Consider the following 16,428-nt stretch of genomic DNA (forward strand, 5'->3'; position numbering starts at 1 on the left):
CATTAAAGTGTTAAAGGTGATATTTTCATTACAAGAATTACAATTAACTTCCGTCACTTTAATACCGTCAAACCCTGTGATCTTGGCTAGGGAAAAATACTCATGACAAGAAATTGAATGAAAAAAGAGAGGCATTCAGCTGACAATGAATGTGGCGAAGCACGAATGAAAAACAGAGAATGTCAATTTTCATTTTGAATCTTTGAATTTTTTACTCTCTGCTAACAGCTGACAACAATGTATGTCGTGAAAGAAGAAGACTCATCAGTGGAAGTGTGCCTACTACAGGCTCCAGATTAGAGATGCGCAAAACAGTTCTTTTAAGGGACTTATTCTCAATTGAATAGTTCTTTGGGAAGAATTAGTTCTTTTGAACCGTTCTTCCGTTCAGTAGTTCTTATGGTTATTTTGTGAACCGAAGTTCGACGTTTGTACGTTGCCGTGTTATTTACGTGACCACATCAAAAAGCAAATCCGTCTCCGCAAAAAATATGTAGGATTTGTGATACTGTACATTGACCCATTATTTATCAACTGCCGATTTTCGATCGGCTGCATGTCATCGGAGTACTATTTTGCGAGATGGTTGGGTAGATCCTTTACAACATTCGCTCTCTCAGAACCCAATATTCGTTCATTGGAAAAGCTGAATGAACAGTTCTGTGAGACATTCAGGTTAGACGGTTTTTTTTTTAGAGCAGAGAACTACCGTTCTTTTCAAAAGAACGGAAGTTCAGTCTTTCTTTTCTTAGAACTAGTTCTTCGGAACCGTTCGCCCATCTCTACTCCAGATGTAACTCCTATAAAAAAGGATTCACTCCCGCACCAAATGTACCATGTACAAAACGTTAATAAGACCGGTGATACTCTACGGACACGAGACATGGACTATGCCCAGGGGGACCTGCACACATTCGGAGTTTTCGAGCGAGAAATAATTTGCATTACGAAAAATTCCTAGATTGTACCGGGAATCAAACCCAGTTGCTCTCAACTAGACCAATTGCTGCGCGAATATTGATAAAAACGAAACTACTAGCAATCCTCGATAAAAAAAACAAACGGATATTTCGGATCACTAAACACGTTTCCACGACAAAGGCTCCTAGCTGGAATTGGAACATCTCTCTTCCAATAGCGTTTGTATTACTCCACTCATCGTTTTTCCCCCACTTTCACTTAAATACACGAGAAAATAATAATCCGTAAAATTGTACAAACCGGCTAAATTAGACGCGGCTGTCCTAGAAGCCGCTTACTTCTTCTTCTTGTCGGCACCGGGAGCGTTGTTCTCCTGCTCCGTGGCTTCCTTGGCCTTCTTGGCGCGGGCTCCGAAGTGACGGGCGTGCAGACGAGCCTGGCGGACAGCGAGGAAGGCCGAGAACTTCTTCTCCTTCTCGGTGATCGGGCGGAACTCGACCGCGGGCTTCTCGTTCACGATTGGCATCACCGGACCACGCAGCTGGGTGGCCAGCTTGCGCTCTTCCTCGGTGGCCTCACCCTTGCGCAGCTTCTTCTTCTCGTGGATCGGGAACAGAATCAGCTTGCTGCGGTATTCCTTCAGGCGCTGGATGTTCTGCTGACGGCTTTCAACGGACTTGTTCTGACGGCGGGGATCGACGGCGATTCCGACGGTCTGGGCGAACCCCTTGGTCAGACCAGCAGCCTACAAGAGAGAAAGATAGAATAGAATGAGATTGGTGTATAAGTGTATGTATATAATTTTAGATAAACAATAGGTTTTTCTGGAGCTATTTGGGAGACTTGTGTAATTTTAGAAAGGATCTTCCAAAATAAGTGTGTCGAAAAATCTTGTTAGTTGTTTACTGCGGAATTTCTCTTACAAGTTTTCCGCAATTTCTTCAAGAATTCCTTCCAGAAATTCTATCATTGTTCATCTCGGGATTCCTCAAAGAATTCATTTAGCAGCTTGTTCAGAGCTGCTGCATCTTTAAACACTTTGCCCTGTTGACTAGAACGGTTCCAAAGTTCTCCTAGAAGTGACTCTCTTCCATAGCTTCCAAACCTGTAGCATGCCCCCATAAGTGGACCCGAGAACAGAAAATATAAACAAAACACCTACCTTCAGTTCGGCCAGGGTGAAACCGCGTCCGGCGCGGGCCTTGGTGTTGTAGCGCTGCGATGGGCAACGGACGATGGGGCGCAGCGGTCCGGCAGCTGGGCGCGGAAACACGGCCTTGGCCTTCTTGATGCGGTTCTGGCGCCTGCGGTACTTGCGGGCCGGCTGGTTGAACCAGGTGCGAATGTGTCGCTGCCAGTACTTATGGAAGTGACCATTTGAAATCATATGATTTCCCTTCACCATCTTGCTGGATTTTTAGGCTACGGTTGGGCCTGAAATAGAAACCGGAACAACAAAACGGAATTACTATTGAACCACTGTGCGCGATGTGTATCTGTCAAAGCCGCCGAAGGAAAACATGCAAAGTCGCTTGATAACACAACATAACCTGTGCGAAAAACAAATCGTTTAGCAAAATAGTTCTACAATTAATTTCTTCAATTATTCATCCATACGACTATTAACTTTATTATAAAACACTATTAAAATATTCCACATCCGTCCACCGCAATGAAAAGCGGTCATCTCACACTCGGCATCTTGTTCCAGCGAAATTGTAAACATTCGTCCATCGAACAAAATTCGAACTTTTCCGCTAATTTCAATCATTTCGCACAAATTAAAACACTACCCAATCAAGCGGCTGCAGTTTCCAACAATTTTCCACCACAACAGACACTTTCCACTATGAAAAACACCAAAATTTCAAAAATTTCTTCCGTACCTCGATAAAAATGTGTTCACAGAACTACCGTACAGGCCGGAAAAGAGAGAGGTCGACGAAGTTGGCACTGACAGATGGGAGCGATTTTGGAGGCGACGCGGCCGACAGATCGACGTTTGACAGCGCAACCGTTTCCGGCGAGAAACGTCATTGCCGGAAGCGAAGCGTCCTAAACGTTTGAATCAGACGTCAGAGTTAAAGCGGCGCTGCAACCCACCCAGCACGGAGGAAGTTAGGCGTTCGACACTGTTAGGCATTTGTTAGTTATGTTGCTCATCGAAAATTGCTGGAGAGCATAAATCATAACCCCGAATTTATGCTGAATGTTCGATTTTTTCGCGCATCATTGTCAGTTGAGCAAATGGCAGTGAAAAAAAACTTTGTTAGTTGCGGCAGCTTGAAAATCGCGTTCGTCGGTCGAGAAAATGAAATAAAAAATTCGCGTCTCAATTAGTTTAAACCCTTAGGAACCATTTCAGTCGTTCCGTCGTCCAACTCGTTAGTGCCTCGTCGCTGCTGCTGGCCAATAAGTCTTGTTCGTTCTCGTCGTATTGTCGCCGGAACCAGTCATCACCAAAACAGTGTCCGATTCCGTTAAGTTTGGCCTCATCGTGTCGGTGAGTCACTTTAATTTTAATTCAATTTCAAAGCCAAGGGCTGAAAGTCTCTTACATAGAGACAAATCAATCAATCAATTTTAATTTAATTTTAATTTAATTTTAATTTAATTTTAATTTAAATTTAATTTAATTTTAATTTAATTTTAATTTAATTTTAATTTAATTTTAATTTAATTTTAATTTAATTTTAATTTAATTTTAATTTAATTTTAATTTAATTTTAATTTAATTTTAATTTAATTTTAATTTAATTTTAATTTAATTTTAATTTAATTTTAATTTAATTTTAATTTAATTTTAATTTAATTTTAATTTAATTTTAATTTAATTTTAATTTAATTTTAATTTAATTTTAATTTAATTTTAATTTAATTTTAATTTAATTTTAATTTAATTTTAATTTAATTTTAATTTAATTTTAATTTAATTTTAATTTAATTTTAATTTAATTTTAATTTAATTTTAATTTAATTTTAATTTAATTTTAATTTAATTTTAATTTAATTTTAATTTAATTTTAATTTAATTTTAATTTAATTTTAATTTAATTTTAATTTAATTTTAATTTAATTTTAATTTAATTTCAATTTAATTTTAATTTAATTTTAATATAATTTTAATATAATTTTAATATAATTTTAATTTAATTTTAATTTAATTTTAATTTAATTTTAATTTAATTTTAATTTAATTTTAATTTAATTTTAATTTAATTTTAATTTAATTTTAATTTAATTTTAATTTAATTTTAATTTAATTTTAATTTAATTTTAATTTAATTTTAATTTAATTTTAATTTAATTTTAATTTAATTTTAATTTAATTTTAATTTAATTTTAATTTAATTTTAATTTAATTTTAATTTAATTTTAATTTAATTTTAATTTAATTTTAATTTAATTTTAATTTAATTTTAATTTAATTTTAATTTAATTTTAATTTAATTTTAATTTAATTTTAATTTAATTTTAATTTAATTTTAATTTAATTTTAATTTAATTTTAATTTAATTTTAATTTAATTTTAATTTAATTTTAATTTAATTTTAATTTAATTTTAATTTAATTTTAATTTAATTTTAATTTAATTTTAATTTAATTTTAATTTAATTTTAATTTAATTTTAATTTAATTTTAATTTAATTTTAATTTAATTTTAATTTAATTTTAATTTAATTTTAATTTAATTTTAATTTAATTTTAATTTAATTTTAATTTAATTTTAATTTAATTTTAATTTAATTTTAATTTAATTTTAATTTAATTTTAATTTAATTTTAATTTAATTTTAATTTAATTTTAATTTAATTTTAATTTAATTTTAATTTAATTTTAATTTAATTTTAATTTAATTTTAATTTAATTTTAATTTAATTTTAATTTAATTTTAATTTAATTTTAATTTAATTTTAATTTAATTTTAATTTAATTTTAATTTAATTTTAATTTAATTTTAATTTAATTTTAATTTAATTTTAATTTAATTTTAATTTAATTTTAATTTAATTTTAATTTAATTTTAATTTAATTTTAATTTAATTTTAATTTAATTTTAATTTAATTTTAATTTAATTTTAATTTAATTTTAATTTAATTTTAATTTAATTTTAATTTAATTTTAATTTAATTTTAATTTAATTTTAATTTAATTTTAATTTAATTTTAATTTAATTTTAATTTAATTTTAATTTAATTTTAATTTAATTTTAATTTAATTTTAATTTAATTTTAATTTAATTTTAATTTAATTTTAATTTAATTTTAATTTAATTTTAATTTAATTTTAATTTAATTTTAATTTAATTTTAATTTAATTTTAATTTAATTTTAATTTAATTTTAATTTAATTTTAATTTAATTTTAATTTAATTTTAATTTAATTTTAATTTAATTTTAATTTAATTTTAATTTAATTTTAATTTAATTTTAATTTAATTTTAATTTAATTTTAATTTAATTTTAATTTAATTTTAATTTAATTTTAATTTAATTTTAATTTAATTTTAATTTAATTTTAATTTAATTTTAATTTAATTTTAATTTAATTTTAATTTAATTTTAATTTAATTTTAATTTAATTTTAATTTAATTTTAATTTAATTTTAATTTAATTTTAATTTAATTTTAATTTAATTTTAATTTAATTTTAATTTAATTTTAATTTAATTTTAATTTAATTTTAATTTAATTTTAATTTAATTTTAATTTAATTTTAATTTAATTTTAATTTAATTTTAATTTAATTTTAATTTAATTTTAATTTAATTTTAATTTAATTTTAATTTAATTTTAATTTAATTTTAATTTAATTTTAATTTAATTTTAATTTAATTTTAATTTAATTTTAATTTAATTTTAATTTAATTTTAATTTAATTTTAATTTAATTTTAATTTAATTTTAATTTAATTTTAATTTAATTTTAATTTAATTTTAATTTAATTTTAATTTAATTTTAATTTAATTTTAATTTAATTTTAATTTAATTTTAATTTAATTTAATTTTAATTTAATTTTAATTTAATTTTAATTTAATTTTAATTTAATTTTAATTTAATTTTAATTTAATTTTAATTTAATTTTAATTTAATTTTAATTTAATTTTAATTTAATTTAATTTTAATTTAATTTTAATTTAATTTTAATTTAATTTTAATTTAATTTTAATTTAATTTTAATTTAATTTTAATTTAATTTTAATTTAATTTTAATTTAATTTTAATTTAATTTTAATTTAATTTTAATTTAATTTTAATTTAATTTTAATTTAATTTTAATTTAATTTTAATTTAATTTTAATTTAATTTTAATTTAATTTTAATTTAATTTTAATTTAATTTTAATTTAATTTTAATTTAATTTTAATTTAATTTTAATTTAATTTTAATTTAATTTTAATTTAATTTTAATTTAATTTTAATTTAATTTTAATTTAATTTTAATTTAATTTTAATTTAATTTCAATTTAATTTTAATTTAATTTTAATATAATTTTAATATAATTTTAATTTAATTTTAATTTAATTTTAATTTAATTTTAATTTAATTTTAATTTAATTTTAATTTAATTTTAATTTAATTTTAATTTAATTTTAATTTAATTTTAATTTAATTTTAATTTAATTTTAATTTAATTTTAATTTAATTTTAATTTAATTTTAATTTAATTTTAATTTAATTTTAATTTAATTTTAATTTAATTTTAATTTAATTTTAATTTAATTTTAATTTAATTTTAATTTAATTTTAATTTAATTTTAATTTAATTTTAATTTAATTTTAATTTAATTTTAATTTAATTTTAATTTAATTTTAATTTAATTTCAATTTAATTTTAATTTAATTTCAATTTAATTTTAATTTAATTTTAATTTAATTTTAATTTAATTTTAATTTAATTTTAATTTAATTTTAATTTAATTTTAATTTAATTTTAATTTAATTTTAATTTAATTTTAATTTAATTTTAATTTAATTTTAATTTAATTTTTATTTAATTTTAATTTAATTTTAATTTAATTTTAATTTAATTTTAATTTAATTTTAATTTAATTTTAATTTAATTTTAATTTAATTTTAATTTAATTTTAATTTAATTTTAATTTAATTTTAATTTAATTTTAATTTAATTTTAATTTAATTTTAATTTAATTTTAATTTAATTTTAATTTAATTTTAATTTAATTTTAATTTAATTTTAATTTAATTTTAATTTAATTTTAATTTAATTTTAATTTAATTTTAATTTAATTTTAATTTAATTTTAATTTAATTTTAATTTAATTTTAATTTAATTTTAATTTAATTTTAATTTAATTTTAATTTAATTTTAATTTAATTTTAATTTAATTTTAATTTAATTTTAATTTAATTTTAATTTAATTTTAATTTAATTTTAATTTAATTTTCGGGCTGTTCGGGCTCGAAAGAAGTTGATCATCAATATTAATTTCTATTCCCGATCAGCCTAGATAGCCGTGTAGTGTCGGTAGCAGTTCCTTCAACTGGCTAAGAATAACACTACGGACCGTCTGTTCCGGTGGTAAGAGTCCACTAACAGGTGACCCCTAATTCATGGTGTCAAGCGGCTTAATGCGTACCGTGCCTAGGAATGAATGGTTAGGGGGGTCTAATAAAAACCTAGCCGCTAACGGTGCCTGTGGAGTACCAGGGCACCCTCCACAGTATTTTTGCCCTTACTGTGTTAAACGGAGCAATGACGCAGTGGACCTAATTTGTCTCCGGGATAATCGGCTACTTTTCTTAAGTCTCAATTCCGAGGCTTAACAAAAGTGGGTAAATGTATATTTTCATGACTGGAATCAAGTTTGTACAGGTAAACCTTCATCACGCAAAAGGTGCTTCTGCTGTGTTGAGTCGAAGGTTTAAAAAAGAAGGGCTGGAAGTGGCGCTAATTCAAGAGCCATGGTCCAATAAACGAAAGATTCTTGGTGTTCTGACACAAAATAGTAAACTATTTTATGATGAGCAACAAGATTCTCCCAGAACTGCTGTCCTAGTACGTAAAACGTTAAAATGTTATCCTATTACAGAGTTTATCAGAAGGGACATTGTTGCGGTCATGGTAGAGGTACCAACCACTAGGGGTAAAACTGAGATCGCTGTGGCTTCAGCTTACTTTCCTGGTGATGTTCCTGAGGTACCTCCTCCTGAGATCGCATCATTTGTTCAATTCTGTAAAGAAAACAACAAATCGTTCATCATTGGCTGTGACGCCAATGCGCATCACACGGTTTGGGGTAGTACGGATATTAACAGTCGAGGTGAGTCACTATTAGAGTATCTGTCTTCGAACAATATAGACATTTGTAATAATGGTGATAAACCTACTTTCTTAAATGCAATCAGACAAGAGGTCTTGGATCTAACACTGTGCAACGCTGCAATCTTTGACAAGATCACAAACTGGCACGTGTCAGATGAGATTTCTCTATCTGATCATAAACACATAATCTTCAATTGGAGCGGTGGAGATTATTCTAGAACTGCATTTAGAAATCCCAGGAAGACAAACTGGGATCAATATGTGGAATTGTTGAATTCGCATTCATTTACAATGGAGGAAACTATCGATTCAACCCAAAAGTTGGAATCATTTTCTCAAAGAGTAAATGAAAGTATCATCAATTCCTTTAACAGCAGTTGTCCCACCATACAATCGTCTTCTACTAGAGACGTGCCATGGTGGAACTTTAAACTGGATCGCCTAAGAAAATTTTCTCGTAAAATGTTCAATAGAGCGAAACAAACGGGAGATTGGACTCAGTATAGGAAAGCCCTGACTGAGTACAACAACGAAATTCGAAAATCTAAAAGAAAATCTTGGGTGCTGACATGTGAAAACATAAACAGTACTCCTGTAGTTGCTAGACTACAAAAAACGCTTGCAAAAGATCATGCAAATGAATTGGGAAATCTGAAGCGTGACGATGGAGCTTTTACCAAAACTCCTCGTGAAACTTTGGATTTAATGATGGAAACCCATTTTCCAGGTTCGGTTCTAAGTGTGGATTCCAATGATACTATATCTCTGGAAGGTGAAGGATGTCCTAGTATAAACTCAATGGAGTCAAATAGTACAGTAAACACCGCCTCAGATTTAGCTGATGAAATCTTCACGAAGGCCAGAGTGGAAAATGCGATAAGATCTTTTCAGCCTTTTAAATCTGCAGGAGTTGATGGGATATTTCCAGCACTGATTCAAAACGGAGAAACGGTGTTGGTTCCATCACTAATTGAGATGTTCAAGGCTAGTTTGAGATTGAGTTTCGTTCCATCAAAATGGAGACTTGTAAAAGTTATCTTTATCCCGAAAAAGGGGAAACGAGATAAAACGCATCCGAAAGCATATAGACCAATTAGTCTTTCTTCAGTTTTGTTGAAGACTATGGAAAAGGTTTTGAAGGATTTTATCAATTCTTCTTACATAAAAGAGCATCCCCCTAGGGGCGGGACAGCTCTAATATTTATTAGCGGTATTAGAAGTATTAGGAGATATTAATCCCCAAGCCATATCATTTTTGAACCAAGTAAGCCATGCTAAACTTGATTGATTTGGAGTGACACAAAGAATGACATCAACAGGAAATTACGAAAAACGGCCGCTGTGCTTTCGTTGCTTCAGTATGTTTACATGTAATTGGAACGGTGACTAATTTGCATGACATCTCAAAATAATGCGTCCCCGTTTCACTCTAAATCGTTCTCACTCCGGGACGATCCACAACGAAACTCGTTGGCGGACATTATAAAAAAACCAACAACATTCTGGAACTAGCAATGGCAGCAAAACTCAAAATTGAAATCAAGTGCACTGCCCTTCTAAGCTTATCTGTCCCATGTTGTTTTGCATTCTCATCGTGTTTTTCTCAGTAACAGAGCCATTTGAAGTTAATTTAACATTTTTTCCATTTTGCATCACAAATAAATATTCCACGATAACGTCAAGCATCTTTCTGACATTGATTTTTAGTTGTCACTTAAGTTAGAGCGGTGGGACAGTATGCGTAGAAAAACAACATGGTACATATAAGGACTGTTCAATTTATTAAACGGACAACTTGCTTGTGCGATATCTTTTTTATTTTTCAATAAAATCATTATCAGTTTTTTGCATAACTTTCTATAGCTATTCTCAAGTGTAGGAAAAATATAAAATTAAGCAAGATGTTCTTTATTGTGTAACTGAAGCGAATTTCGTAAAACATCAATAAAACCCCATTTCTCAAAATTCGACAAAACTTCCCACATCCTAAACATGCACATTTTCATGAAGTTTTTGATGTATTGGAATCTTATACTATTCTACTAAAGGTAAAGCTCAAAAGTTGATCAGTAATAATGCACCAAGCATTCTCCAGCTTGATATAGCGAGTTGCCTTGTTTTCATATAAATTATCAAAAAAAAGTTCATTTAAGTCCTGTGTTGCAATAGCATCACGGATTCGACTGAAAATTTATCCAGAGTAGTAGAATATTGCTCTCTGAATGATACAGAAGAGAAATTTACTTTTAGTTGCATTTTTCATCAAAAATGTTATCCATAAAGATAGTCATATTAAACAAATTCATACTTTTTGCTCCATTGATGCAGATTTTCGACTCTAGCGAATCTTGTTATTATTTATTTTCAACAAAGTTGGTCCTATGCTATTGTACACCTTATTTAATAATAATCGGGTGCAAATTTTTTATTTCCAACATCATTGTTATGCAAAATTTCCATTTGGTTGCATGGTTATTTGGAAGAACCTTCAGAGAACGAAACTGTTTTGATTACTTCGTCTGTAAGGGCGCACAGTAATCAAGCCAGCAATGCTATTAAGACGCAGTTTTCTACATTTAAAACCACATTATTCCCAGTTTCGACTGGATGCATAAAAAAATTGATTATTTGATATTTTCATGCCCTTTTTGCTTTACAATTGAATTTTATTAAAAAAAATTGAATCTCACTTGAGACTTTTATATCTCAACACTTAATTTTCCAATTGTGTTTAAATTTTGTCAGAATGTTTATAACTCATGCTGCTACAGCATGGCACACACTTTTCTGGTATTAAAAACGATATACCATATGTGAACAGTAGTTTTATATATATTTTCAATTTTCAGCAATCGAAAAACTCACCTCATTTAACACCTGGCCGATTTTCTAAAAATTAAAACTATTTTTATTCGATTCAAAAATGATTACTATAATGGAAGATGACGTACTGAACAACGAAACAAGGGTGGTTAAATTTGAACTACGCGTAATCTTTTAATAGCCTTGTAAAGTTGTCCGTTTTATAAATTGAACAGTCCTTATGCTTAGAACGGCAGTGCATTCACTGCTCTTTGAATGCTAATTCCCTCCCTAGATCTAGATTTAATCAGCTCACGCTGAAGCCTCAGATATAATTATCGAATGAACGCTGAATTTACAAAAAAAAAAGAGAAACGCAACGTCACACCTCGTCACACGGTCAAGATTTAAAAGACTCGAGTCAATTTCCAAATTCAGTTTATATGTATTTATTGATGATCGAAGTTCACAACCAACACAAATAAATGTTTTTCCAGGATATGGATAAGAACCTGTGCTGGATATGGTTAATCATGTCCAATAAAGCCGTTCATTTTGGTTTCCATAAGTACAGCGCCATGGGATTTCGAAAGCCTCATCTTCAGTGCTGAAATTTGAAACCCAGGTTATTTGCCTGAATAAAATAATTAAGAGAAAATCAAGTTTTTTTGTAATTGAGAAATTTGAAAATCACCGTAGACCTTGCCGTAGACAAGCCGTTTTTCCTCCTCTCGATTTTGTGACAGTTTATTATTGCATGAAAATTCATGACATACTACACAAAAAATGCTCAGCTGACCGGCGAAGATTAGGAAACTAATATTTATTAGGTAGTATTAGCGCCGGTATTAGACGCTGTCCCGCCCCTAGGCATCCCCTGTCTGACTTCCAGTTTGCTTATCAATCTGGTAAGTCAACGGTTACGGCACTTCACTCGCTAGTAACAAAGGTGGAAAAAACGTTTTCAACAAAAGAAATAGCTCTATGCGCCTTTTTAGATATAGAAGGAGCATTTGATAATGCCTCCTATTCATCTATGAAGCGTGCCATGGAGAATAAAAACTTCGACCAATGTATCATACATTGGATTCATACTGTGCTTGCAAAAAGAGAAATCACTTCTGAGCTGGGAAGTTCTTCTATAACAGTAAGGGCAACAAAGGGTTGCCCTCAAGGAGGAGTCCTCTCACCACTGATGTGGTCCTTAGTTGTAGACGATCTTCTAAGAAGCTTGAAGGAAAGAGGTTTCGAAGTTGTGGGCTTTGCAGACGATATAGTCATAATAGTGAGAGGAAAGTATGACGAAACTGTTTCGGAGAGAATGCAAAGGGCCCTAAACTATACACATTCATGGTGTATTAAGGAGGGCCTTAGCATCAACCCGTCAAAAGTCGTAATTGTCCCTTTCACTAGGAGAAGGAAGATCAACCTAAAAGCTTTTCGGCTTGGAGGGATACATATTCATCCTAGTGATCGAGTCAAGTACTTAGGTTTGATTCTGGATGCCAAACTGAACTGGAATGCTCAAATTGAGTCCGTGATCGGTAAGGCAACAAGTGCGTTCTGGTTATGCTCCAAAACTATTGGCAGGAAGTGGGGCTTGAAACCAAAAATGATAATGTGGATTTATACTGCCATAATCCGCCCAAAAGTGACGTATGCTTCGTTTGTCTGGTGGCCAAAAACAAAAGAGGCTACCACACAATCAAAGCTTGCGAAAATTCAACGTCTTGCGTCCATTGCTGTTACAGGAGCGATGCGAAGCACTCCATCAAAAGCTATAGATGCGATTCTCAATCTGCTACCTTTGCACGAGTACGTGCAATTAGAAGCAGAAAAGGAATTGCTGAGACTTGAACGAGTTGAAAAGTTTATGCCAGGTGATCTTGTAGGTCACCTGAGCATTTCACAATACTTCCAAAATAGGCCAGTAATGAAAATGATTAAAGACTGGATGAAACCTGTGGAGAACCATGATGTTCCTTACAAGTTGCACGAAACAACTCGTGCAGATTGGGAAGTCGGAGGTCCCACTGTTCGTCAAGGATCAATCAAATTCTATACAGATGGCTCAAAAGTTGGAATAAAAACGGGAGCAGGAATCTACGGCCCTGGAATACAAACATCAGTGGCGATGGGACACTATCCTACGGTGTTTCAAGCAGAGATTCTTGCTATTTTGAAATGCGCAAATATCTGCCTTGAGAGAAAATACAGATATGCAAATATTTGTATTTTCTCAGATAGTCAAGCTGCACTAAAAGCATTGTGCGCTTACAAATGTACTTCAAAGCTTGTCTGGGAATGCATTCTTTCACTGCGCAGGCTGTGCCAAGGGAACTCAGTAAACTTATACTGGGTTCCAGGTCACTGCGGCATTGAAGGGAATGAAATGGCAGACGAGCTTGCTAAAAGTGGTTCCAATTTACAATTTGTTGGTCCAGAACCATTCTGCGGAATATCAAACCGTACAATTAAAATGGATCTGAAATGCTGGGCTGAGCAGAGGGTGATATCCAATTGGATGGATGTCAAAAACTGCAATCAGTCAAAACGATTTATAACACCAAACGCTTATAAAACCAAAAAGCTCTTAGAGCTCAACAAGAGAGCTCTATGTACATACACTGGCCTAGTAACTGGACACTGTCCGAGCAGGTATCACTTGAAAAATATTGGCCAGATTCAGAGTGATATCTGTCGTTTCTGTAATACGGAACGTGAAACCTCGGAACATCTGCTTTGCAGTTGTGGTGCTTTATACATGCGCAGGCAAAGATTTCTAAATAGTGGTTGCTTGCAACCCAGTGAGATCTGGTCTGCAGAACCTGGGAAGGTCTTGGGGTTTATTAATTCCATTGCACCTGACTGGGAGACGACGCGTCGTGGCAGAAGCTGATTACTTGACACATGGTAATTAGCTGGCTAGATGCGAATATCAAAACGGGACATGCCACAAAAGTTCAGCTTATTGGACGCAGTGGCTTAAATTCCCCAACAGGGGAGGGAAAAAAAAAAAAAAAAAAAAAAAAAAAAAACATTTGCCTAACAGCCCATAGTAAAACATGTCTAACGTTAGTCTAATTAAAATTAAATTAAAATTAAATTAAAATTAAATTAAAATTAAATTAAAATTAAATTAAAATTAAATTAAAATTAAATTAAAATTAAATTAAAATTAAATTAAAATTAAATTAAAATTAAATTAAAATTAAATTAAAATTAAATTAAAATTAAATTAAAATTAAATTAAAATTAAATTAAAATTAAATTAAAATTAAATTAAAATTAAATTAAAATTAAATTAAAATTAAATTAAAATTAAATTAAAATTAAATTAAAATTAAATTAAAATTAAATTAAAATTAAATTAAAATTAAATTAAAATTAAATTAAAATTAAATTAAAATTAAATTAAAATTAAATTAAAATTAAATTAAAATTAAATTAAAATTAAATTAAAATTAAATTAAAATTAAATTAAAATTAAATTAAAATTAAATTAAAATTAAATTAAAATTAAATTAAAATTAAATTAAAATTAAATTAAAATTAAATTAAAATTAAATTAAAATTAAATTAAAATTAAATTAAAATTAAATTAAAATTAAATTAAAATTAAATTAAAATTAAATTAAAATTAAATTAAAATTAAATTAAAATTAAATTAAAATTAAATTAAAATTAAATTAAAATTAAATTAAAATTAAATTAAAATTAAATTAAAATTAAATTAAAATTAAATTAAAATTAAATTAAAATTAAATTAAAATTAAATTAAAATTAAATTAAAATTAAATTAAAATTAAATTAAAATTAAATTAAAATTAAATTAAAATTAAATTAAAATTAAATTGAAATTAAATTAAAATTAAATTAAAATTAAATTAAAATTAAATTAAAATTAAATTAAAATTAAATTAAAATTAAATTGAAATTAAATTAAAATTAAATTAAAATTAAATTAAAATTAAATTAAAATTAAATTAAAATTAAATTAAAATTAAATTAAAATTAAATTAAAATTAAATTAAAATTAAATTAAAATTAAATTAAAATTAAATTAAAATTAAATTAAAATTAAATTAAAATTAAATTAAAATTAAATTAAAATTAAATTAAAATTAAATTAAAATTAAATTAAAATTAAATTAAAATTAAATTAAAATTAAATTAAAATTAAATTAAAATTAAATTAAAATTAAATTAAAATTAAATTAAAATTAAATTAAAATTAAATTAAAATTAAATTAAAGTTAAATTAAAATTAAATTAAAATTAAATTAAAATTAAATTAAAATTAAATTAAAATTAAATTAAAATTAAATTAAAATTAAATTAAAATTAAATTAAAATTAAATTAAAATTAAATTAAAATGAAATTAAAATAAATTAAAATTTAATTAAAATTTAATTAAAATTAAATTAAAATTTAATTAAAATTTAATTAAAATTTAATTAAAATTTAATTAAAATTTAATTAAAATTTAATTAAAATTTTATTAAAATTTTATTAAAATTTTATTAAAATTTTATTAAAATTTTATTAAAATTTTATTAAAATTTTATTAAAATTTTATTAAAATTTTATTAAAATTTTATTAAAATTTTATTAAAATTTTATTAAAATTTTATTAAAAATTAATTAAAATTTAATTAAAATTTAAATAAAATTTAATTAAAATTTTATTAAAATTTTATTAAAATTTTATTAAAATTTTATTAAAAATTAATTAAAATTTAATTAAAATTTAATTTAAATTTAATTAAAATTTAATTAAAATTTCATTAAAATTTAATTGAAATAAATGAAAAATAAATCAAATTGAAAATAAAATGACTCACCGACACGATGGTGCCAAACTTAACGGAATCGGTCACTGTTTTTGAGATGACTGGTTCCGGCGACGGTACGACGCGAACGAAACGGACTTAGTGGCCAGGAGCAGCGACGATTAACTGACGATTTGGACAACGCAACGACGGAAATGGTTCCTACGGGTTTAACTATTTGAGACGAGCATTTTTTTTTGACGTAGGACTACGTCTCTGTTTTCTATACCCGGTGTCATTTCAAAATTTATGAAACCAAGAGCGTTACGTTTGAGTGAAAGATTTTAAACGCTCACAGTACCTTTCCCACTGAACGAAATGATAAACAAATCCCGTTATCCGAGAGATGAAACTCCCGCGTTCAATTTGTAATATTCGGTGAACCTAAAAATCATTGATAAATAGTTGAAAAGTTGTTTTAAAGTTAGACATTGAAATCGCTGAAATCTATAAATATGGGTAGCGGACAAATTTTCTCGTTCAGTATACCAACGCTCTCTGATTGGTGCGCATCGTGGGGGCAACTACGATGCAGGAAGGAATGCGATCATGCGAGAGCTGATCGTCAGTTCCATTTCGACC

General features: G+C 27.0%; 1 protein-coding gene across 2 annotated transcripts in view; it reads right to left on the minus strand.

Moving 5' to 3' along the window:
• Positions 1-1,103: 1,103 nt before the first annotated feature.
• LOC109413884 (large ribosomal subunit protein eL13) overlaps positions 1,104-16,428 on the minus strand; it is a 258,035-nt gene continuing 242,710 nt past the window's right edge. The window contains exons 1-3 of one of the 2 annotated variants that reach the window (XM_019687609.3): positions 2,808-2,964; positions 2,084-2,355; positions 1,104-1,666 (exon numbers count right to left, since the gene is read on the minus strand). In XM_019687609.3, the coding sequence (XP_019543154.1) occupies positions 1,256-1,666; positions 2,084-2,326 (654 nt within the window). In that variant the 5' untranslated portion in view covers positions 2,327-2,355; positions 2,808-2,964 and the 3' untranslated portion in view covers positions 1,104-1,255. Of the gene's footprint in view, positions 1,667-2,083; positions 2,356-2,807; positions 2,965-16,428 lie in introns of those variants that run through there. The other variant, XM_062842377.1, reaches the window with a different exon arrangement.

This window comes from Aedes albopictus, chromosome 3, assembly GCF_035046485.1.
Source record: "Aedes albopictus strain Foshan chromosome 3, AalbF5, whole genome shotgun sequence".
NCBI classification, from domain to species: domain Eukaryota; kingdom Metazoa; phylum Arthropoda; class Insecta; order Diptera; family Culicidae; genus Aedes; species Aedes albopictus.